This window comes from Chelonoidis abingdonii, chromosome 8 (assembly GCF_003597395.2).
Source record: "Chelonoidis abingdonii isolate Lonesome George chromosome 8, CheloAbing_2.0, whole genome shotgun sequence".
In the NCBI taxonomy this organism is placed as follows: domain Eukaryota; kingdom Metazoa; phylum Chordata; order Testudines; family Testudinidae; genus Chelonoidis; species Chelonoidis abingdonii.
Window position 1 is genome coordinate 51615343 of NC_133776.1, and position 25998 is coordinate 51641340.

General features: G+C 45.6%; 1 protein-coding gene across 3 annotated transcripts in view; it reads right to left on the reverse strand.

Annotated features, from left to right (window-relative positions):
- Positions 1-18746, reverse strand: part of IGF2BP2 (insulin like growth factor 2 mRNA binding protein 2) — a 103879-nt gene extending 85133 nt beyond the window's left edge. For all 3 annotated transcript variants that reach the window (XM_032763614.2, XM_032763615.2, XM_032763612.2), the window contains exon 1: positions 18643-18746. In XM_032763614.2, coding sequence (XP_032619505.1) covers positions 18643-18677 — 35 coding nt within the window. In that variant the 5' untranslated portion in view covers positions 18678-18746. The remainder of the gene's footprint in view (positions 1-18642) is intronic.
- Between the last annotated feature and the right edge of the window lie 7252 nt (positions 18747-25998).

The following is a 25998-nucleotide window of genomic DNA, read 5'->3' on the forward strand; positions in this document are numbered from 1 at the left end:
CTCCGCGCAGTATCCCACAGTACGCCATTGTGACCGCTCTGCAAAGCGATCAGAACTCGGATGCACTGGCCAGGTAGACAGGAAAAGCCCCGCGAACTTTTGAATTTCATTTTCTGTTTGCCCAGCGTGGAGCTCTGATCAGCACGGGTGGCGATGCACTCCCAAATCCAAAAAGAGCTCCCGTATGGACCGTACGGGAGATACTGACTGATCGCTGTATGGGAGACACAATCTTTCTTCAAGCTCTGTTACAGAAGACAAATGCCAAAGCATTGAAAAAATCCTCAGTGCTATGAAAGACAGAGGCCACAGCACAGTGCGTGTGACAAGCGTAACGGAAGACAAAAATCAAATGGACACTCGGGCGGGGTCGGTCCTGAGGACTCCAGCTACCCACGTCCCCTGCGTCTCCGAAAAGCATTGCATTCTGTGCTGAGCTCCTATGCCTGAAGGTCAAACATTTTCCTGGGTGTTTCAGGTAAAGTCGTCAATATTACAACCCTCCCCCCCCCCCAAAGAAAAGGAAAAAAACGAAATTTCTCAGCCCTTTTCAATAGCCATGTATATCTACGCATAGCAAGCGTAGATGGGATCGGCAGCAGTCGAACACACAGCAGATCCCCTTCCCGAGGAGAAACGTACAAAGACCTGATATCCGCCCACATCAGCCTGCGTGCTCCGAGCTGCCTCGGGAGTTGGCTGGGGCGCCTGGAAAAATGGAAAATGACTTCCCAGTCATCCCTGGCAGATGGACAGAGCTGGACAGCTTCATCATTAGCAACTGGAGCTTAGCTCCACAGCCCGCCCCTTCCAACGTCTAAAGAAAAGATTCTGTAACTGCCTGGACTATCAGCAGCGGAGGCTGGCCCTCTCCCATCAACCACCTTTAAATTCGCCTGACACATAGCAGCGAGGTCTCCCCTCAATTTATCTCACTAAAAGTCAATGTTTCTTTATCCTTGCATTCTTATTACTCATCACACAAATGGCGGACACGCCAAACGTAGCCCAGGAGGGAACAACGGGTGAGGTGTTGCAGGGCACTCCAAATGCAGCAGCTCATCATTTCTGCGGGATCCCTGGGGCTTCGATCACGGAGCGCTGGTGCTCCTGAGTTCCTAGTGACACACTGACCCAATTGCCAGCAGGACTGATTCTATTTTAGACAAAACATAAAAAGGAATGACCTGAGGAAGTCACTTCCCATTTTGTCCATGCGCCCTGGCACAACCTGAGCGAGGCCAGCCAGAGCACCCATGACGCATAGAACGCGTACAGAACGACTGATAATCGTTCATCTCCCCCCTCCCCCCTCGCACCCCCCCCCTTCTCCCCCCCCCCCCCCCCCTCCCCCTCCCCCCCTCCCCCGGCCCCCCCCCCTCCTCCCCACTCCCTTCCCCATTCGCCAATTACATGCAGACAGTGCAATAGGCATGGTAACCGTCTCTGCTACCTTGCAGACAAATGATGCTGCTGTGTAGCACTGCAGTACCAATCTGTCGCAGCATTCAGTACAATATGGGACAGTGACAAAGCAAAAACGAGCTCCATGGCTTGCCATGCTATGGCGTCTGCCAGGGCAATCCACGGAAAAAGGGCGCGAAATGATTGTCTGCCGTTGCTTTCACGGAGGAAGGATTGAGTGACGACATTTACCCAGAATCACCCGCAACACTGTTTTTGCATTGGGATCTCAATACAGAATTCCAATGGGTGGGGGAGACTGTGGGAACTATGGGATAGCTACAAGATAGCTACCCACAGTGCAACGTTCTGGAAATCGACGCTAGCCTTGGTACATGGATGCACGCCGCCGAATTCATGTGCTTAGTTTGGCCGCGTGCACTCGACTTCATACAATCTGTTTTAAAAAAACGGTTTATGTAAAATCGGAATAATCCCGTAGCGTATACATACCCTCTGAAAGGAATCTGGCCACTAGTACAGGACAGTAGGTGGCACCTTTCATGGAAAATCTGTGATTAAAAAAAGATAAATAGATACATTTTCCACTTATAGGCCATATCTAACCACAACAGAGCAGAACTGGAAAAATGAGACCTCACCCAGTTTCAAAGATGGCAAAACAACTCTGGCAGCTGGTAGAGGAATTGTGTGTAAAAAGTCTTAATCTTCATTAGAGGGGAGGGAGGGAGCGATCTTTGGTTATTGGGCAAACAAAAAATATAAAACAAGTGAGAGATAATCTCCATGCACCTGGCAAACAATAGCTGGCTAGATCTGTAGACAATAAAAGCAAACGAAACAACACAAGCTGGCCAGTGCAAAGGCTGTTCGATGTACTCTGGAACAGAAACAAGCCACTTCTCTGCGGAAAAACCACAAATGCTATCAGAACATCCAGGGACTCCAAACAGGTACAAACAACAGAGTCACCTAAATGTCTGTACTCAGCAACCATCTTGTTGATTTCATCTAACATGTGAGGTTGTTTTTTTAAAGATATGTAGGGATTTTTAACACAGTATGAAAATAAGGCTATTTACATACAGAATTTATTAAAATTAGGACTAGATGCCATCATGGCATCTCTCTTGCTACACCTTCCTTTCATTCAAGTGCAACTATTGGTAAGAATTTAGTAAATTTCTTTCATAAACCTTTATTTAGAGGTATGAATTTGACTGTAAAAATTAGGCTGAAATATAGCAGTGGAAGTGTCAAACTGAGCTAGAGATAAATATAACGCAGATACATAGATGTGCTCGGTACCGATTCCTTCACACTCCAGATGCCCACTGCAGTTTGCAATCAAGGAATCTGAAGAGCAGCCAGAAAGGGCATATTATACCCATAGAGATCTCAATACACACTTATCAGAAAAGCTGCTTTTCTATCAGATAAATTTAACAAAGAAACATCACAGTAAGAACAGTGGCTACGTGCTGCACAGAAAGTATCTGTCAATTCTATTGCAGTCTTATTTCTGCAGCACCATAATCCAGAAAGGAAGGAGTACATTTCACAGCACCCTTAAGCTATAGTCCTGATGTAAGAAATAGATTCATAGATTCCAAGGCCAGAAGGGACCATTGTGATCATCTAGTCTGCCCTCCTGTGTAACACAGGCCAGAGAACTTTCCCAGAATCATTCCTTGAGCCGAGCTTTTAGAAAAAAAGCCAATTTCAAAGTTATCGGTGATGGAGAATCCACCATGACCTTTGGTAAATTATTCCAGTGGTTAATTGCTCTCACTCTTAAAAATTTACATCTTATTTCCAGTCTGAATTTGTTTAGCTTCAACTTCCAGCCATTGGATTGTGTTAGACATTTCTCTGCTAGACTGAAGAGCCCATTAGTAAATATTTGTTCCCCAGATAGGTACTTACAAACTGTGATCAAGTCAACCCTTAACATTCTCTTTGTTAAATTAAATAGACTAAGCTCCTTGAGTCTATCGCTATAAGATGTCTACTAATCCTTTAAGCATGCTGGTGGCTCTTCTCTGACCCTTCCCAATTTATCAAAATCCTTCTTGAATTGTGGATACCAGAACTGGACATAGGATTCCAGCAGCCGTCACACCAGTGCCGAATACAGAGATAAAATAACCTGTCTACTCCTACTCGAGATTCCCGTTTATGCATCCCAGGATTGCATTAGCCCTTTTGGCCATAGCATCGCACTCGGAACTCATGTTCAGCTGAGTATCTACCACAACCATAAATCTTTTTTGGAGTCACTGCTTTCCACGATAGAGTCCCCCATCCTGTAAGTATGGCCTGTATGATTTGTTCCTAGATGTATACATTTACATTTAGCTATATTAAAATGCACATTGTTTGCCTGTGCCCAGTTTGCCAAGCAATTCAGATTGCTCTGTACCAGTGACCTTCCTTCTTCATTATTTACCACTATCCCAACTTTTGTGTCATCTGCAAACTTTATCAGTGATGATTTTAAGTTTTCTTCTGGGTTTTTAATAAAAATGTAAAAAAGCATAGGGCCAAGAACTGATCCTTGCAGGACCCCACTGGAAACGCATCTGTTCAATGCAATTCCCCATTTATGGTTACATTTTTGAGATTCATAAGCCTGCTTTAATCCATTTAATGTGTGCCATGTCAATTTGATATCTTTCTAGTCATTTTAATCAAAATTTCATGCAATACCAGGTCACACACATTACAGAAGTCTATTACATCAACACTAATCCCTTTATCAATAAACTTGTAATTTCATCAAAAAAGATATCAAGTTAGTTTGACAGGATCTATTGTCATAATCTCACACTGACTGACATTAATTATATTATCCTCCTTTAATTCTTTATTAATCATATCCTTTATCTTGCCCAGGATCAATGCCAAACTGACAAGCCTACAATTCCATGGGTGATGATATTTACCTTTTTTAAACATTGGCACAACATTAGCTTTTTTCCAGTCTTCTGGAAGTTCCAAGACTTACTGAAAGTCAACATTAGTGATCCAGCAAGCTCCTCAGCCAGCTCTTTTAAACCTCTTGGATGCAAGTTTTTTTGGACCTGCTTTTTTTGAAATGTCTAATTTTAGTAGCTGCTGTTTAACATTCTCCAAAGAGATTAGTGGAATGGAAAGAGAGTGTTATCACTATTATGTGAGACTGCATCATCTGTATTTTCTCCAGATACAGAACAGAAATATTTATTGAACACTTCTGCCTTTTCTGCATTATTATTGATACCTCTATCATTTCCATCTAGTAACAGACCAGTACTATTGTCAGGATTCTTTTTGTTCTGAATATACTTTAAAAATCTCCTTATTGTTCTTAACTCTGTTGGCCATGGATTTCTCCTTGTCTCCCTTTGGTTCCCTTATCAAGTTTCTACAATTCCTAGCTTCTGATTTATACTCATTACTGTCAACTTCCCCTTTCTTCCATTTGTATATGTGCATACACACACACAGTTCTGTACAACTGCCTTCACCTCCCTGCTAAACCAGGTCATTTTTTAAACCAATATGACCCTTCTTCCTCAATTGTGGCCTTTTGGGCATCTAGTAAGTGTTCTTAAACAATTCCCACTATCACTCACATTTTTCTGATTAAATTCTTCCTCCCAATTGATTTGGCTCATAATTATTTTCAGCTTTGTGAAACTGGCCCTTTTAAAGCACCAAGTGTGTGCGCATATAGGTGTATAAAAACTGGTTTGGACTTTGTAACTGACTTGTGACAGCTCCCCTTGCTATAAAATTTCGAGATTGCTGCACATCAGAATAATGGTGTTTCTGATTTACTCTTTAATAGTTCATTGATGGTGAATATATAGTAACGTATATACTCTATTTTCACGTAGGCATCTTCCCTGTATCTTACACCAGATCTAAGATTTTCAGTGGTATCATAAAACACTACACTCTGCAACACCAATTACGTGCTGTACTCTGATCTGCTTCGATGTAAAAGCACTGAAGTTGTCAGTCCCATGGATACCGAAGAGTCCAGAGACAGAAGCAGATCTCCTTCAGTAAACTGCTTGTGATGGTGTGGGACTCACCCCCTCTCTCAGGGAATTAGCTCTTCCAGCCTCAGGAGTGCTTTCTGCAGGCCAGTGTCCCACTGCCGCTGGCCCCCGTGTCCCTCCCAGAGCCGGTGCTCCGTTATCTGGGGTGCTGCCCCCTTGCAGTAACCCCTCACTCTCGGGGTCTCCCCACCCACTATCCCCATCTCACCTCAGTCTACTCATCACCCGCAAGGTTGGGTTTGGACCTGCTGCCTTTGCCTACCCCGGGCTGCCCTCTGCAACCCCCAGTATCTCTTGGCCTTCTGCTAGGCCACAGCCTGGGGCTTTCCAGGCTGGAGCTCCCCAGCTCCTCTGCCTTTCCCCCGCCCTGCTCCATTCGGGTACTCTGCTCAGGTCCCTGCAGCCAGGTCCGTCTCCCTCTACAGCTAGAGAGAGAGAGAGACTCTGCCAGCTCCTGGCTCGCTGGCCTTTTATAGGGCCAGCTGTGGCCTGATTGGGGAGTGGCCACAGCTGTGGCTGTTTCCCCAATCAGCGGAGGCTTGCTGCTTTCTATCAGCAGCCCTCTCATAGTCTCAGCCCTCTCCCAGGGCTGATTTCAAGCCCTTCAGGGCAGAAGCAGGTGACCACCCCACTACACTGACACATGTCAATACATAGAGAAGTCTGCACTTTCAAGAAGCACATGGTTAGAGTCCCTCTTTGAACATTCCACTTGGAAAACAAGGAATGTATCTTCTATTGTCATCAGGAATTCAATATTCGCTGCTCACCTGAGATACTTGACACAACATTTTGGCAGGTATTTCAGCGTAATAGCAGCTCTGGAGTAACCCAGAAGTCCTTGTCATTCACTTAGGATTCAGAATGCCAATTTCCCTTCTCAAACCGTTTTTTCTTTTTCTTCTTTTGGGAGGTGGGGGGAGGTTAATTTGGTAACATGTATTTTCTTGATCATATCCACATGAAACCATCCGGCTGTGTTTGTTCTTTGCCTGACTTTCACAGGCCCTACTAATGTCAAGCCTTTGAGGAAACAATTTTCGAACTCCACTGTTTGCATAACAATGCCAGCTCCTCCCTGCTCCCCTCCCTCCCCCCTGCCCCCCAACACACATTCATTCAGTAGCTTGCAATGTCACAAAGGCCACATGGCACTGTTTCACTCTCAAGCTGTCTAAGGCCATTCATAAAATTATATTCATAACATGTGCAGCTGGGAATTCAGGATTCCATAATTAAGGGCTGGTGAATGGATATTAATCGACAAGCACCTTGCAGGATTCCTCATGCTACACAATAAAGGGCCACTGCTCTGGAGGCTATGGCCATAGGCTCACAAACAAGATGTAGCCCCTTCCCCAGGCAGCTTGCAATCTAGGAGCTGGGTCGTGCCATTAAGGCATAGTCCTGAGTAGGCAGTGATACAGGAGGCCGCGTTTCCCCTGGAATTCCTAGGGGGCAGAGTTTTATGGCATCATGCACTGCATGAGCTCTCCCAGTGCCACCTGTGCTAACGGGTGCGAAGCCATCTCAACTCTCTCTGACCCTTTCAGGTGGCTGAGCTACAGTGGTGCCCACAGTCTGGGGTGGCCTCTGTGCTTGCTGACCCCTGGCACCAATATCTTGGGGGGGAAACGCACTTCCTCCACTCCCTGTCCTCCCTCACCCCTCAACCCCCCCCACCCACCTAGGGGCCAGCCAAAGAGAACCAGGAAAAACCACGTGGAAACACCATGCCCAGGACAGCTGGTGGGCAAGGGCTCTATCCTTTGAGGGCGCCAGTCTCAGACGATGAGGGGCGTGGCAGCGCCTTATCGCGGTGGGCAATTACTGGTGTCCGAGGAGTGAGTTCTAAGGGGGATTCTGAATGCAGGGGGCTCACCTGGTACCATGGAGATAGGAGGGAGCTGCAGGCACAAGGGGCCACAGTCTCTGCTCCACTACAGCCCCTCAGAGTGGCTCTGCTGACACACAGAGGACAGGAACCCTGCATTTCTGGCCAGCTGGGAACTGGTCCTGTCTAGAGAGAAACCCCAGGTGGCACAGAGCAAGCATAATGGCTCCCTCGAGCAGGGCATGTGGCCAGAACCTGACTCACCCACTGGCAAGTCATTTGGGAAGGGTGACGGGACTGAAGCCAGGTGGCAGAGGGGCCCAAAAAGAAATGAGACGGGAGAAGGTCAAGGCTGGGGCTGTGGATGGCACATTTGGGGACAAGAGGGGAGGAGGGAAATGGGATGATGTTTGGAGAGGGAGGTGGAAACAAGGGCACAGGAGAACATCCACGAAGGTAGCTGGAAGTGAAGGGGGAAGCAGTGAATGGGGGAGCAAGAAGAGCCTCAGGTGGAGGAGACAGGGTCTGGGATCAGAGAGAAACCTCAGTGTCAGGAACCAGAATGAAGGAGGAGAGTGTGGAGCAGGCTGACAGGAAGTAGCTCGCACCAGATCCAGTCACTTCTTTCCATAGATGCTGGTGAGGTGAACAAAGCAGAGGGGCTGGGCAAGCAGAGGGGGTTGGGGCTGGGCATGCTGGAAACGCTGAGGGTGACAGAACTGGGCTCAAGGGATCAGCGGGGCTGCTCTAAAAAAAGGGAGAACAAGCTGACAGAAGAGGATGCGAGCAAGGAGCCTGCATTTTTTCCCAGCACACTCAGCAGAGCGCGCTCAGGAAGCAGCCATGCCAGGACTGAAGGGCAGTGAGAGCAGGGCAGGTAGGGAGGAGTTCCCCCAAGAAACCGGAGGATGTAAGGAGGAGAGGGCTGGTGCTCAGAGGGGCTGACCACACAGACTATCTCCCCCTGGGAGAAGGGGGAAAGAGGAAGAACAAAGAGAAGAGAAATGAGGCCAGGAAGAGGGAACTCAGAGCAGCAACTGGTAAAGCCAGCAGGGCTGGCTTTAGGAAGTGCAAGGCCCAATTCGAACACTTTTGGCAGGGCCCTGGCAGGGATGACTTAAAAAGAAAAAAGCGTAAAAAAAAAAAAAAAAAAAAAAAAGCCTTTCATTTCTTCCATGTATTATTTACTTTCCATAAGTATATAAATAATAAAATTATATATTACGTACATTACATCATATATGCTGTTGATTGGTTATTAACGACTGCCGTTTCACACGTGTGGGTCCCCGCCACTCCCTGGGGACGTGCACATCTGTGGATCCCAGCTGCTCCCTGCCCCCCTCATTGAAGCAGGTGTGCAGGTTACTGCCCTGGGAACTGCAGGGCAGTAGTGGACATGGGGCTGGTTCGAGGCAGGGCAGGAGCTGAGTGGAGGTAGGGTCTGGCTGCTGGCAGGGCAAAGGGTGTGGGGCTGCCTGGAGACAAGGGAGCGTGGGGTGGGCTGGCTTCAGGCGGGGGGGTGCAGCAGGGGTTGGCTGGAGACAGGGCAGGGCAGGCAGTGCAGGGCTGGTGCGGGCAGGGGTGTGTGTGGGGGGCTGGCTGGCTTTGGGCAGGGCTGCAGGGGTGTGTGGCAGTCATGGGCTGGAGACAGGGCAGGGGGTTTGGTAGGGGCTACCTGTGGGCAGGGGGTGCAGAGCTAGCTGCAAGCAGAGGGGGTGCAGCAGAGGCAGCTGGAGCCCCGGCCCTTTAAATAGCCCCCAAGCCCGCCCACTATCCCAGGGCTCTGGGGGCTATTTAAAGGGCCCGGGGCTCCCTTGCTTCTACCACGCCCCGGACCTTTTAAATAGCCGCGGGAGCCCTGGGGAATGCATGGGGGCAGTGGGGCTCCAGAGGCTATTTAAAGGACCAGGGTGGCAGAGGCAGCTGGAGCCCTGGCCCTTTAAAGAGCCCCCAGAGCCCTGGGGTAGTGGGGGGCTCTGCGGGCTATTTAAAGGACCTGGAGCTCCAGCCAGGGGCACGGGACTTGCGACGCTCCAGCCAGAGCTCCAGCCAGGAGAGCAGGGCCGTGGGGCTTGCCGAACTCCGGCCGGAGCTCCAGCCGGGGCCACGGGACTTACTGCGCTCCGGCCGGAGCTCCAGCCGGGGCCGCAGGGCTTGTCGCACTCCAGTCAGAGCTCCAGACAGGATAATGGGGCCGCAGGGCTTGCCACGCTCTGGCCAGAGCTCCAGCTGGGAGAGCGGGGCTGTAGGGCAGCTGCGCTCTCGCCGGTGCTTTGGTCAGAGGAGCGGGGCCATGGAAGACCCCAGAGCAGACCGCAGTCGGCGTAAGTAAAAAAAATTTAAAAGGCGCCTAAGGCGCAGGGCCCTCTTAGGCGCTGGGCCCAATTCCCAGGAATCGGGCGAATCAGCCTAAAGCTGGCCCTGAAAGCCAGGTCTAAAGAGCAAGAAGGACAGTGAGCTGATTGACCCAAGCCTGGGGAGGCCAATAAGGAAGCCAGAGAGAGGCAGGAAGAACCAGCTGAGTCTGGAGGGTGGGAGCTGGCCTTGCCAAGGCTAACGGCAGATTATTTGGATGGAGGCAAAGAGGTATGAGCAGGGAGCGAAAGGCAGACAGGAGTGAAAGGCTTGTGCAGGCAGAGAGGCTGGCAGGCATGTGAGCAGCCTGGCTGTAGATGGCGCAGGAGAGGTCCTCCAGGAGCCAGTGCGGGAGCAAGAAGGTGGCAGGAGAATGGCATCCTGACACCGTGAGTGGGGGTTAATTTGCTGGAGCCAGAGCAGGCATCCGGAGGCAGCAGAGGTGAAGGGAGGAGGAGAGAAGGAAAGGCACCAAGTGGGCTGTGGATCTGGAGAAGAGGTGTTGTGATGGCACATGTCACTCCAGGCTAAACAGCTTCCACTCTAACTAGAGCAGGAGCTCATCAAGCAAGGATTCCTGTAACACTTCTCTGACCAGGGCTGTGAGCAGCCTCCGCAGCCTGCCCTACAGGCGCAGCTGGCAGCAGACGAGCCCGGCTTCATGCCACCTTGTAAAAACCATAGCAGAGGTTCCACTAGCAGCCTGCTAGCTATCTGTGGGTCACCCTGCCACCATCTCCACACCATAACCCAGGCCTACGGAATCGGACAGCAGTGACAAGTAGCTCTGTGGGAGACCAGCCATGTCCTCAACCCTGACCATCCACTTCACCATTAAACTGCTCATTGGCCCCTGAGAATTTGGGTGGAGAAACAGGAGTGTCAGCTGCATGCATCAGTTCCTTCAATGTGGAATGAAAACCTTTGCTTCTTACTTAGGCATTTCTCATCTGAGCAAATCTTGCATGTCTGCAGACTTTACTGCAGCAAGCAGCATGTCTCCCCAGAAGGATGTAACTGGCTGGATCTCTTTCCAGCAATACACCCCACAAACATCAAGCTTATAGCCACTGGGACTTGGTATTCTCATTGTCTGACAGTGGTGCCATGCACTGTGCTTGGTGCTGTACACATACAAAATAAGAGATTGTTCAGCCTAAGAGCTGTTTAGGGAGGGACTAACAGGTTAGATAAGAGGGTGGGGTGAGGGAAAGAAAATAATATTGTTATCCCTATTGTACAACTAGGGAGGTATATGAGAGAGAGAGAGAAATAGAGATCAATCTATATCAAACAAATTGCATCAGTGCACATAGCTATAACATACCAGAGAGATTCCTTCGAGGAAGGAATCAAGTTCCTCCAAATTACAGATGCCAACTTTTGCTGGCTCGGGCAAAAACTCTCTGTAATGTTAGTTTTTAACCATTACTAAATATAGGTGCTTTACCCCTCCTCCTCCCCCTGTCTATGGAAAAGATTGCCATTCCAGAGCTATAGTACCACAACAACATTGCATGCAACCAGTCAAAACAGGTCACTTTGTAGAGAGAGCCTCTAATACAATTACACTGAAAACTGTTAGGAGATCATTTAAACTAGCTACCTGAGATAGGAACTAAGGTGGCCTGGGTGGATGTTTCCTTGTAGCCCTCTAGTCTGTATTTTGCCTCCAGATTAGATCAATATACTGTATGGATAAAATTTCCAGCAACCGTGTGCTTAAGTGACTTAATGAGCTTCTTAATTTAGGATTGGTGTTTACCACAGCTTCTAGAACAAACTATCCACTACTGACTTTATACAAATAAGTGATTTTTTTCTTATGCTATCTGAAGGCAAAGGGATGGGGAGATGGATGGGAGTACAATATAAACGACTTGTTCTCTCAGTTTTACTTCCAATTCTCACACCTCAACAGCAACACAAAGAGGAAAATGGGAAAAGAACAGGCTAATGGAGAAGTGACAAGTAAAAACCTGCCATCACTACCAGTATCTTTCAGCGACCTGAAGAAGAGCTCTGGGCAAGCTGGAAATCTTGTCTCTCTCCCCAACAGAAGTTGGTCCAATAAAATACATGTTCTCACCCACCTTGTCTCTCTGTTGCCACTACAGACAATTTACTTTGCTGAACTACTTTTTCATGAGCTCCTTCCTCACATTTCACAGAACTTTCAGCCCCAGCCATCCCCAAGTAAGGCATTTGGAGAAAACAATGTGTTGCTCTTTAGGAATTGTAACACTCTACTCTTATTCCCAGTAGACACCTTTCCTGATTATGACAGGATAATACATCCATTGACACAAATCAGATCCCTATCAAGACATAGCCTTCCACATGCTGGTGATAGGAAGAGAGGAGAAACACACACACACAACAGATGAGCCACAATATCTGTATAGATGTATTTCTGAGATAGATTCTTCAAGAGTTTACGTTTTGCTTTAAACAAGCAGCGAGAGAACGCTAAACTATAGATTCAGAGGTTCAGCAGGTGTATTTACAATAGTCTGTCTGTGCAAATAGGTGTTCATGGGTTTCCAGCAACCTGATAAAGATTGGTATGTTTTACACAGTGGTCTAATCTCCTCTCCATAAACATGTGTACCTGACTCTCAAAGAAGTTACACACACACACATAGTAAAAGGAGAATAGCTGCCTATTCACAGTGACACGGAGACTTGTAACTTAATTCCATTCTAGACATTTAGACTTCTTCAGCAGCATGTGGAATGCTTATTAAAAAAAAAAAAAAAAAAAAGAGAACATCATGTCATCAAGAAACAAATCCCAGCATACTAGAGTATAGCACAGATAAGCATCATGTAAGACATAATTTGAAGTGAAGAAAACTTCTTGGAAAAGTACATTTCACTAGTTTAAAATGGACTATCCTGCCTGATGAAATGGCATTTACTACAAGCACGGTCTGAAGCAAGACAATGGAGCAAACCACTCAAGCTTTTTTCCTCCATTTGGGAATCCCAAGTGATAGACTCTCCAGTTCTCTCCCACATCATCATACACAAAAATTGCAACTATTCCCTCTCACTGGTACAATATGTGGAAAACCAGAATGAACTTCACAATCAGAAGAGGAAAAAGAAAACCTTAAAAATAATGCTGGAAGAACATTGCAATTTGGCTGCCCAAAATAGAACCCATACATGCCACCAAATGCAAATTATAAGTTTGCAAAAGCAACCAGTGGAATTATAAAGTAAAAGAGCTTTTTTTTAAAAAAAGTGTTTTAATGACAGTGAGCTTTGGGGGGAGGGGAGGGAAGGAAATAAATATTTTCAGTCCTGGGTCCCGCTAAGTGTCATTCTGTTCTGCTAAAATAATAATACTCGGCACATGCAGCAATTCACATTTTCAAAACACAGTCCAAATACCAACTAATTACAATTCCCTTCACTGCTATAGGGAAGGTATGTATTATTTTTAAAATACATTCAATTTCCAACATTCTTGCATAAACCAGTTAACTCACGTCGAACTGTGACTAAATTATGGCTGTTTAAGAATATATAAATGATACTCCATATACAGTTAGCTGTGCTCTGTAGACAGAGCGCAAATTGGTTTGAGACTCAGTTCACACAGCAGCCAGAAGACCTTCTCGGTATCTATATGAATCCTTTGATTCCATTTTCTAAAATTCTCGGGTACATTTTTTAAACACTAAATGACTCAGGTCCATCCTGCCCCTTTCTAGGAATCCAGAAGGGCAGGTGACATTTAAATCTTTGATTAATATTTGAAAAATGTGGCATGAATGGGCTTTGGAAAAAGTCAAACATTCCCAGATCAGCAAAGTCATATTTCTTCCATTGCATCCCACACAGAATTACTTGTGTGTGTGTGTATATATATATATATATATATATGTGTGTGTGTGCGCGCGCGCGCAAGAAGGAGGCAAGTGGGAGAAACTAAAGATGTAAAAGTGTCAGTCATGTCTCCTGATTGGAATTCTCTTGATCAAGAGTGAGGTTTCTTAGCTAAAGCACTAAACAGGATCATTTTACATGTAAATCATTTTTGTCACAATTATGCAGGTCAGGGACAAACAAAACAACAACCAGATAGTCATGATATTAGCCCTCTGGCAGTCCACACTTTGTGCCATGTGAATCTACCCCTTGATACAGCAGTACTAAAATATTTAACCACCACTGCCATCCCAACACTCTGCCCCCTCTATCCTTTTTTTAAAAAAAATACATATTGCTTTATTTCAAACAACTACCACCAAAATGAATCATGACAATTACACACAAAGCTCAGACCAGAGCCTGTAACCACTTGGGGCAGTTGTGAACATTCAGTTTCAGACTGGAATGGTGATTCACACTTAAACATCAACTAGTTTGAAGTTTCAAAAATAAAATCTACCCCTAAAATGGACATTTTTCTTTGTAAAAACCTCTGTGTTTTGATTATTTATTTCAACAACTAAAGCAAATACCTAGATATATTTAAACCATTTGCACAGTTTACTATTTCAGAATTCATTTGTATACCATATTAATGCTCCTTTTCCTCTTAAAAGTGTAGCAAACTGTTTAATGGGAGATTCCAGCACTACAGAGACACAGTAGCTTTCAGCCTGGAATTTTCTAATTTGATATTTTAAAAGTTGCTAAGATCTAGGGTTTTCTTTTTGAAAATTGTGAAAGATTACTGTTCTCCTAGTCATTCTGAGATTAGATCCACAAGTGTAATTCTGCCAGATATTCCTTGCCCCTATCTCCTGAACAACTGTTCCATGTTCACAGAAAACACTAAAAGAGGATCAGGACATGCCATGGGCAAGGAAGGATTTTAAATGAAGACAAGTTTCATAAAAGTGCAGCAGGTTTCCAGATTATTAGAAACAGGGTCTTTTTTTTTTTTTAAAAATTGCATTGCTTTGATTGAATTGCAAAAATCTAGATCTGTATGCATTAGACATTTACTTTTCTAATTTACTTTAACAAATACAATATTCCACTGAAGTTTTGCTATTAAATAGAATAGTAAAATATTTTTAAATGTTCTACTAAATTAGATTTGAAGACTTCTCTAATTAGCTCACCCAGTGCATTGTTCTAGATTATACTAATGTTATATATTTTGATTTTTAAAAATAATATTGAAAACAAAAAAGAAGACTTTTCAAATAAAGGAACTGGAAATTTAAAACATTGTGAACATTGAATTGAGTTATTTAAACTAATCTGTTTTATTTCTGCCAAATACACATTACATGAAAGTTAATATTAACAGATTTTGTTTTGTTCATATTTCACAATTCAGAATTTTCTAATGTTCATTATTATTAACTATGCATTCAGCATCTGCAGTTAAGAATCAAAGCATAAAAACCATAATTACAGGACTTTTTTTTTTTTTTTTTTAAAAACACAGCTTCTCATTCAGCAAATTCTTGAAACAATATGATTTTAAGCAAATGAAGCATTCTCTGTTACCAGAGAATTCAAAGTTGACATGATAAAAAGTGGGGGGTTTTTTAATTAGTTTGTCTATGCACAATGTAGTACATACAAACAAAAAACAATTGGGATACTGTTTTCTTTAACATTCTTATAGGAGGCAAAAATCCCTTGCAGTAGAGAGAACACAATTACTGATTTTTAACTCATGAAAGACAAATTTATAAGCTCTCCTGCACTACTTCATGCTATTTTTCACTACCTCCAGCCCTGTAACCTCCAACCTTTCTACACTACCATGAGGAGGTGTATAGAAAGTGGAGTTTGCAGTGCTACTTCTGAATATTTTACACTATTTCTTAGCTACATAAAAACATACAGATGAGAATGAGGGTTATTTTTGTTTCTGTTTTTGAAATCTAATTCTTGAAAAGGTTAAAGGAAATTTTAACTAAACACAGTACCAAGAATAAAACTTATTTACACATCAAGATATATTTCAGATACATTTCAATAGCAGGCATAACAGAGGTTTTCCCTCTTTATTAAATCCAAACACTACAATGCTACACTTTCAGTCCAAACATATCACAACATAAAAAGTATCAAACAAAACCATAAAACAAAACAAATTTGGACCAAAAGATTTAAAAATAATACATCTAATTAACCTGGGACAAAGCTAGCATTTAGGGGAAGTTCTCCGCAGTTTTATTCAATAGTTTTACATTCACGTAGCATCAGAACTGTAGAATAGTATCAGCTTGTGCGTAACATGGAAAGTTTTCAGATCCTACACAGCTAACTCAGACAAAACTCCCTGCAAAGTCACTGGCAATTTTGCCAGAGCAAGGGGCGTTGGGCAGAGTCCTGTGCGTGCACGTTAAGGGTCCCCAAATATTGGTGCTGTTGACATCAATGGAAGTTTTGCTGCATCAATGGAATTCACCGCACAAATTCTAATTTTTACAAGTCTTAGAATAGTTTGTGGATTTTCTACAAAGAAAAACTAAATGTAAGCCTGTGTAAACTTTTATTCCATAATAAAACCCATGTTATAAAAAAACAGGATGAAATGTCCAAGCTAACTAATATTAGGCCAAAGACACTTTCATATTAACAGCTTTTTCAGAGATCAAAAAATGACATGATCAAATTCAAACATGAGCTCAACAATCTGAGGAAACCAAAATGAAATAGAACCGTCAGGGACAGCTGAACATATAGCAGAAAAAGGCAAAAGAAATATCAGATTCTCCCTCTCTCAACTGTTCAGTGATTTTTTTTTCAGGGATCCCCAAGCTTTTACCGCAGGTAAAGAGGAATTCACTGTTCACATCTTTTTGCTTTGTGTAACATATGTAACAGACCTGGAAGCTAATACATCCCCAGAGAACTGCCCTTCTAACTAACTGGGCTCTAGCTCGATCATTCTTAAACAAGTCCTAAGAGTGCAAGAACACAGAGAAAAACTTACTGTAAAGATTTCATTTCTTTGAAATATTTGAGAGTTAATCTTTATTATTTCCAGATAAAATTGTGTATGCTCACTGCATAAGAAACCAGAACACTGTCACATCTTTCATATATGTGCATTAGCAACAACCAACAATATCAGCCCAGTGCCAGACATTAGCCATTTCTCACCAAATTTCATCAAGCTGCCTAGGTTAATTTTCCATGTACCGTATTCTAAAAATAATACTTGACAATCACACTGAAAATACCCAGCATGAAGCTAAAGAAGCAGCACCAGCAAATTAACACATTCAAGAAGAGCCTTTGCATACAATTTGTATAGTGAGCCTGCATTTTCACTGAGTTCCACTTCAGACATTTCACAGGAGCACATGCTCAAAGAACACTCTGACTGCCGAGCTATACAATAAATTCTAGAGACTTTTTTTTTTTTTTAAATTACACATTCTACACACCTGGTTAAAAGATTCAATTCAAAGACACTTCAAATCAGCAACATAAATATATTTAGGTGTTTATTATTCTAAAAGAGAACAAGGAAGGAGAAACTTTAGCTTGCAGAAACAAAAGCCTGGGTTATTTTTCTTTTGCTAAAACCTCTTTACAAAGCTGGCATTTAATGCAAGCCACATTTTGCAGCCTACTGTGTTCTCCGTTAGGCAACCAAACCATTTTCAATGTGAAATTTGCTTTAAAGCTTTCCCTTTACCCACTGCTGGGGGAGGGGACTCAGAGCAGAACAGAACCAACAAGCTGCACATGAAAAGATGCCCTGCCCCACGCTCTCTGAGCATTGTGAAGTTCATGTCTTGTGACACTTACAAATAACATACACTAGATAATATTGCAAATCCTCCACTGTTCAAAAGGTTTTGCATCTGACTATCAACATGCAAACTATACAACAAACTCTCTAAAACGCCTTTTCCCCAATAATAGTTCAGCTGTACCATCCCTGCAAGAGGCAGGCCTCTCTGAAAAAAAATCACTACTGCCTTTCTATACTACTGCAGATCTGTGACAGTGCTTGCAACTATATTTCTCAAGGTAAAAAATGCCCACCACTATATTAGAGGTTTAGCAAGAGATGGCAGCAGATCTTGTACATTTATAAAAGTTTGTGTTAAACATCTGCCCTAGTAAAATATAATGTCCTGTAAACAACTTGTAGTAACAAATTAGACAGTACCCTGGATTTATTTGGATCAAGGGCTTCACACACATAACCAAAATGACCACAAAAAGTTTTTATGAATATGCTACATCCTGAGGGAACAATAGTGACCAAACAAAGTGTCATACGGCGCAATCAGAATAAAAACTAATTCAAGGAAAATGCAAATAGTAAGTCAGTGACTGAAGAGACCTCATCTGCCCACGCATAAACAGACCACTCCGCAGCCATCTAAATGACATGCATTAGATTCTATGCCATCCCCAGAAAGTTCTGTTTACACACATCCCACACTAGTGCCTTTTGGTTACAAACATTTCAGAACTTTGGCTCATAAGCAGCTGCCACGCCAAAAAGGGCTTTTAACTTCTTTAACTCTCAAAACAAATCAAGATGTTGCTCCAAAGCCTTGCGAGATATTGACTAACTTATCCAAAGGACATTTTGTTACCCTCAGCAGAAAGCACTTCAGAGGAAAGAAAAGCAAAAACTAACTAATTGTAATTTTAGCTAGGGAATTTCAGCTGACACAGTAAATATTTACTACTTATTTGCCACAGGAAGTCTTCCACAAAGCCTTTGTTACCATTGTGATCTTTAAAAGGGGGGGGGGGCGCTTTTTGCATTTGGTAAACAAGTTACTGCACTGGGAAGAAATGCTTTCCATCCCAACCCGCGTGGAGAGAGGAAAGCCCATCAGACTTCAAAAGTAAATCAATGGCTAGGGCACGCAGCTAGCCATAATGAAAGTAAAAATGCAACTCTTGCAACTACCTTCAGCACCCTTGCAAACAACCCCACTGCCAAGGAGCCAGAGCCGTTCTGGGACTCGCCGCCCCTCACACGGACTCGACACAGAGAACGCATGGAAAGGCATTTACCTTAGCTTTTTAGGGACCGAGTAATCCACCTCCATGACTTTGCCATGCAGCTCCACTTTACCTTTAAAACACAACAACAACAGAGAGTCAACATCGTCCGAAGCACGGTCTGGGAGCGGGGCAGGAAAAATACCCTGCAGCCCGAACTGCGTGGAGAGCCCTGGGGTAGGGGGCCAGCCTGCTGGGAGGTCAGGGGGGTGCTGCCCGGGGGCGGGAGGGCGCCCAGGGGTCCCGGGCGGGGACCCCCGACAACAGTACAGTCATTTTCACAAGCAGCACCAAATGGAGAGGCTGGAGTCCGGAGCCCTCAAAATGAAGGACTGGGGCAGCCATGCTTCCACTCCCAGGGCTCCTGCCGCCCACTCCGCCAACCAGAGCTAGCAGGACTTCGCGGGGCTGCGCTCGCTTGCTCGCGGAACACCATGGCAATCTCCCAACAGCCCAGCCCCACATGTCTCCTCTCCTGCTCTCCTCCTGCCTCTCCTTTCCCCCTACCCGGCACGGGGCGCCAGCTCGGCCGGAGTGGCCCGCCGGGGCTGCCAGAGGGTCCCCTGTGTTTCGGGCTGCGTTGGCCTGGCGCTGCCGTGTGGCTCCAACTCCCTGGCTGGGCTGCAGTTCGCTCGGGGCCCCCCAGCTGCCTCTCGGCCGCTCTTTGCTCGGCGCCCCCGGCGAGTTGGGGCAGGGCACCTCGTAAAAAGGTGCCCGAGGCCTGGAGGGTGGCGAGGGGGCGGCCGGGCGGCGGACCCCGGGCCCCGGCTCCTCTCAATAAAATCGGAGAAAAAAATCAGGGAAAAATAGCCAGGCTAGAGAAAAGCGAGGGAGCTGGGCGGGAGCGGCTGGTCCCGCAGGGCCGGGGCGAGGGGGGACCCGGGTGCCGCGGGCGGGGAGTCGGGGGTCACTGGGCGATGGACAGGACCCCCGAGGGGCTGGGGGCCAGCAGGGCGTGGGGAGCTGAATGGATTCCTGCGGCGGATCCCCCGGGGGGGGGGGGCGGGGTCCGGAGGGGAGTCGGAGAGTCCCGGGGGGATAGGGGGTCCTGAGTCCCCTGGGCAGGGGGCTGGTGGGGGGTGCGCCGGGGGGCGTCGTGGGGCTCGCCGGGGAGAGGGGTCTCGGGCGCTGGAGGTGGGTCAGGGGCTGGGAGGGTCGGAGGAGTTCCGCAGCCGGCGGGGGAGCGGGGCGCCGCGGGTCCTGGCTCGGGTGCCGGGCGCTTCCCGGAGCGGTTAATGGCCCGGATGGGCCCAGTTTGGTGGGTATCCGAAGGCGTGCCGGGGGAGGACCTGGCGGCAGGGGGCTTCCTGTCCAAGGCTGCGGAGCTCTCGCGGTGGCGGCGGGGTAGGTTCCCGATGTTGTTATTGTTCATATCGCCTCTTCGCGGGGGCCGCCGGCCCTCCTGCCGCCGCCGGCAGACCGGGCACGCGCTGGCGCACCGCCGCCGCGGAGCTGCAACAGGCCGCGCCGGGCGCGGGCGGAGGCCGAGCGATCCAGCCGCGTGTGCGCTCCCCCCGCCTCCGGGGACCCGCGCGCGGGCAGCCGCGCCGGCTCTCCCGCAGCGTGGCCCGCGGGGGGCAAGTTGGGTGTCTCCGGCGGCGCCGGGCTCGTGCTCTGCCGCTCGCGGCGGGCACATGTGCGGGACAGGTGGGCTCGCGCGTGTGCCGGGGAGAGAGCCCCCCGCTGGCCGAGCCCCGCTTCCGCCGGCCGGGCAGCTGCTCCGCGCCCCGGAGCTGGGGAGAGGGGGCGCCCGGGGGCACCTTGCGGGACTAGCCCCGGGCCCCGCGGGCTGGGCCATGGGGAGTCCCTTCGGGGATAGGCACGGGCGGGACGGGGGTCAGGAAAGCCCCTTCCCGCCCAGCGCTGGAGGCCCCGGGGGCCCAGGGTTGGGAGAGCGCAACGGCCGCCCAGCGCCCCTCGGACGCGCTGGCGACTCTGGTGTGGGGCCGGGCCCCATGTGGAGCTGGGAGAGCACCTAGCTCACGGGTGAGAGCCCGGTGGGGGGCAGCCCAGCTATTCGAGGTAGGGTTAGAGGATCTCCTCCGTTGGACACAACAAGTATCTCTCCTCATAGCTGGGATTTAGATGCGGTTTAGAACACCTGGGATGATCGCAGCAATTTCCCATTCCTTTCACACTGCTCTTGCTTTGGTTGTAGTGCTCTGCAATGGATGCATAGATCTTCACCGTCCCTCCTTGGAGAAGGTCTGGTCTGATGGCTTGGCACAAATTATTCATGCATCAGTTGGTGCTCTTGATTTCTTCTGCTGCTGCTGCCACTATTATAACATCGAGAGGCCCCTGCTGACATCAGGGCCCCATTGTACTAGGCCTATATAGACAACAGTAAGATAGTATTCATCCCAAAGAGCTTCAATCTAAATGTACAAAAGTTTGTACGGGGCAAAGGCTCTTTATCTGAGCACTCCCTCCTCAATCTTTTGAAGCTTGCCACTCCCCACCTTTCTCACAGGAGGCTCTCAGCATGCTCTCTTCCAGCCCATCAAAGTTCGCTGAGCCCAACTCTCATTTTAAATAGATGTAAAACCCTGTCCCGTCTAAGGTTTAAATTATTATTTTCCACTAAGGAGCCATTGGCACTGAGTAGGGAAGGAAATAGGAGAAAATTTTGATTAATTTCTGAACAGTTCCAGTCATAATTGTAGCTAAACATTTGATAGTAAACTGAAGAAAGATGATTTTCTGTCTATTTGGATTTCAGTCTTTTTTTCAGTTGCTGGCCTCCAGGCTGTCAAGAGGAGACTAAGGAGAATGGGGAGCCACTGTACATACCAGTCAAATCCACAGCAGATGACCGAATAAGTTTCTTTGAAGAACCTGGCAAAGGATTTTATTTTATGCCACTGATATATTTTGCTAAGCATCTGTTGTGACACAGAGGCTCCTTGGCAAAGGATCTCCTGTGTTTTGCAAATAACTCTCACCTTGGACCAAAGCTCACCACACCAAAAATGTCTTACAGGAGATTTATCTGTAAAGAGGAGTGTGTTGGTATCTACAGAAAGCTCGTAACTTGTCAAGACCCATAATCATTGTGAGATGTGTATGCAGGTAATGTGTATGGAATTCTGTATTTATAATGAAAGTCTGCTTTATGGACTTGGAGTAGAAATTAGTCACAGGAGTAATGTGTCTCGATGATGACCCTTTCAAGCAAGAGGGAGTCATCACCCCTCTGTAGTCAGCCAGTGAGGTAATGCAAGGTTCTGTTGTCTACCCGTGCCACATCCCAGAACAGTCAATGGAAAACCAGGTGCAAATGATCTAAACCATTGGGAGGTGAACCAGACCATTACAGCAGAGTGCCCTGGCCAATACTAAAGACAAAAGGCTTTTTCAGTATAACAGAATGTAGGGAGAAGCACTCTGGATCCATTCACTGAGAAACCCCTTGAGGAGAAGGGGGGTTTCATGAATGTTTTGATCCTGGTTCTTGTGAAACCAGGCAGCTGTGGAACAGACTGAACTTTGGGGTGCAGAGGGGTGGGAGAAGCCTACTTTATTAGCTAAGAAAGGAAACTATTGAGACATGTAGATCCAGCATCATATTTTTTTAGTTTGTTTTATGTTGTAACCATTTGTTTCCATCACTTTCTCTCACTTCTAGTTATATCTTTATTCCCACTTAAATAAACCTACCTTTGTTGTATTATAAGTGCTCACAAGTGCTGTGTGTTTTACAGGAGTGGTGATTTAAGGCAGGAGTCTCCAAATTTTATGAGATGAGGGCCATATTAGATTTTTGAAGGGGCTTTGTGGGCCGAAGCAACTGTGAAAAAATTAAATATATGCAAAATCATTAAAAAAAAGAATTATTATTTTAGGATTAGTGAGAACAATGGTACTGATGTTTTTCTGACAAAATTGCATTTAGCTGTGATCAAAGTTAGTGTTCCCTATCATCAAAATTGATTGTAAATGTTCATCAGACAAAGTCGATCTGTAGTTGGATTTCACATATTTCATCATCAAAAATGTTTTTTCACACACACAAGTAGTGCTAAACACTGAAATTAATCCACGGACAAAGTTTTTTACATGAGCATATTGATCACTTGACAGGCATTTATAGAACTCTATCAGATTTCCTTCCTTATATTTGTCCTTCAACAAGTCATTGGATTGCAGGTCAATCACTTCCATTTGAAGTTCAGGTGGCAGTTTTTCAAGATCACGATCCGTATTTCTCCTGCATTCACATCGAGGTCAGAGAAACACTCCTGGAACTGTAGTTTCAGATCAGAATGATTTCTTGTGCAAACCTAGTTGGGAATCGTGATTCAGTTTCTTGGTTGAACTTTGTACAACATGTAAAATGAGCAAAGCCGTCCCTTGTCAGTTGGGACTTAAAAAGAACTAGTTTTTGCCTGAATGCTTTTACCTGGGTGTACATGTCACACATAAGCCTGTTTTCCCCTTGTAGTCTAAGATTGAAGTTAATCATGTGCTTGGTAGTGCAAAGCCATTCACTGTTTCTGAGTAAAGGTAGAGGTCGGGTTTTTTTTATTTAAGAACATTTCAATTTCAGTTCTAAGCTCAAAAAATCGCAACAAAACCTTCCCACAGCTAAGCCATCAAACTGAAGTGTGGTAGGGCAAATTGTGATATTCTGATTCTATTTCCACCAGAAATGCTTGGAACTCACGATGGTTAAGTCCATGTGAGTGAATGAAATTCATGGTTGAAACTACGGGTTCCATAACACATGACAAATCCAAATATTTTCTGCACAATGCTTGCTGATAAAGAATGCAGTGAAGAATCATAGGCTTGGGACAGCCTGCACTTTCACAAGCTTTGTAGATTTGTCCAACCAAACCTTTTTTTGAAGCGCACATGTTTCTACCTCCATAGGTTGTAACACACATCAGTTGTTTCCATTGCAGATTGTATTGAGAAAGTGACTTTTCAACTTTTTTGAAAATCTCTTCACCTGTGGTTGTTCCATGCATACAATGCACAGAGGCTAGTTCTTCCGTAACTTCAAAATTACTGCCGACCCTGCGAATAAACAACAACAGTGAGGAACAGCAGTTAATAAGTAAGGTATTTCCTAGGTGGGACAGACGCATAGAAAAAGATGAAGAGTTTAATGATATCTTGTGTACAGTCCCTCTAGAATAATGTCTCATTGACCTCAGTGAGTAAGCAAACTCATGAAAGCTTATGGTCAAATAAATTTGTTAGTTTCTAAGGTGCCACAGATACTCCTGTTCTTTGAGCAAACTCAACTCTCACCCAGAATGTAATCATGAGAATGATTCAGCAAGCCACAGCAGGACACATTCCCAGGGAGGCAATCAGCTTGATTTGGCCCCATGTAATGGAGGAAGAATTAGACATCCGGCCCTGGTGGAGACTAGTTAATGCTTCATACAGTCAACATCAGCAAAGCTTGCAGTTATTCCTGATAACTGTGGCGGGCAAAGAAATTAGAGTAATCCACCCAGTAGTCCCCCTGGGATTACAGATTAATGACAACTCAGTAATGTGCTCCAGAGATCCTAACACTTGGGCGTGGCAGAAAAATAATGTGTGGAACACAATGAATGGAAAAGGGTGTAGGAGAAAAGAAGGTTTGGGCTATAGCTGTGAAGACCAAGCACTGGAGGAACCTGATGAATGTTTCTTCCCATAACCTGGGAATAAGTCTCTCTCTTCTTTCAATGTTATCCAGGAACAGGGATCCGTTATTGTCTGTGTTGATAAATCGTGTGTGTGTAAGAACAAGATGTAATATTGTATTGATTAATGAGCATTGGATACAACCCATGGTGCCTTACGTTAATCGGTGTTTCTGTAATATAACTACTATTGTTAGTAAGTTTACTGTGCCTATATGGACTGTACAACATTTGAAAGCTTATCCTGAGCTCTACAAGGAGGTTTCCCTCATTTCACTGGGAATGGGTCTCACTGCCATTAAGGGACTAACAAAGAAAATAACAGAACGCCACTAGCCATCACCTAAGCCCCCAACTAAAACCTCTTCAGTGCATCATCAAAGATCTACAACCTATCCTTAAAGATGATCTCTCACACTCACAGATCTTGGAACACAGGCCAGTCCTCACTTATAGACAGCCTTCCAACCTGAAGCAAATACTTACCAACATCCGCAACATAAAACTAACCAGGAACCTATCACTTGCAACAAGCCATCCATCTCTTGTCCACATCTATTCCAAGTGACACCATTCATTAGGACCTAATCACATAGCCACGCATATGGCTCGGTCAACTGCAATGTACAAACGGATATATGCCATCATAATTCAGCAATGACCTCTTGCCTTGTACATGGCCAAGACCAGACAGTCCTCTATGCAAAAAGAATAAATGGCACACAAATCTGACATCAGGAATCAAACATACAAAAACCATGAGAACCTTCATCTTTCTAACACTCAGCTGACAAGCTTGAGTGCAATTTTGCACAAATAACTAATAATACAATCTCCAAAAGAGAGACTGCTGAATAAAATTAATAGCAATAGAAACATAACTCAGGCTAACGAGACTGGGAATGTGTCATACACTAAATTGAATTATTCCTGTACGTTTCCTCCACTTCTTGCATCTTTAATTATAATTCAAAAGGTTTTTTTTCTCCTGCTGATGATAGCTCATCTCAATTGATTAGACTCTTCCTGTTGGTATGCGTACTTCCACCTTTTCATGTTCTCTGTATGTATAAATATCTCCTGTTTGTGTGTTCCATTCTATGCATCCGAAAAAGTGAGCTGTAGCTCACAAAAGCTCATGCTGAAATAAATTTGTTAGTCTCTAAGGTGCCACAAGTACTCCTGTTCTTTTTATTAAGGGACTATTAACTCATCCTTCCTTACAAACTGAGCTGCAGAAGCTCCAAACTTTGGGGGAGAATGGCAAACTCGAGATTCAACACTACAATCAGTGGATCTCTAGCCTAGCAGCTACAGTTAAAAACACAGGCCATTACTCCTGGTGAAAGACTTTGTTTGGGTGGAGCCCAGGTGCAACAGATCTTTTGAGTATCATGCTTCAGCCCATTGTGGTGATCATGGATTTCCAAATTATACTAGCAATTGGTCTGGTTCTACTAGTTTGCTTAATCCAGCGACTGATGTGGTTGCTGCAATGGATGGAAGATCAGACCTGATACCACAGAGTAAGGATGTGATGGGGATACTCGCTCAGCGCAAGCACCCCATCAATGAGGGGAGTTGTTACCTATCAGCTGTGTTCTTGGGGAACCAGGGCAGAGTACTCAGCCTCTCTGATTCACAAAAGACCTTCCCTCACCCAGCTTCTGCTTGAACCAAAGCCGATCAGAAGAAAGACTTACAAAAAGTAATGAAAAGGCAG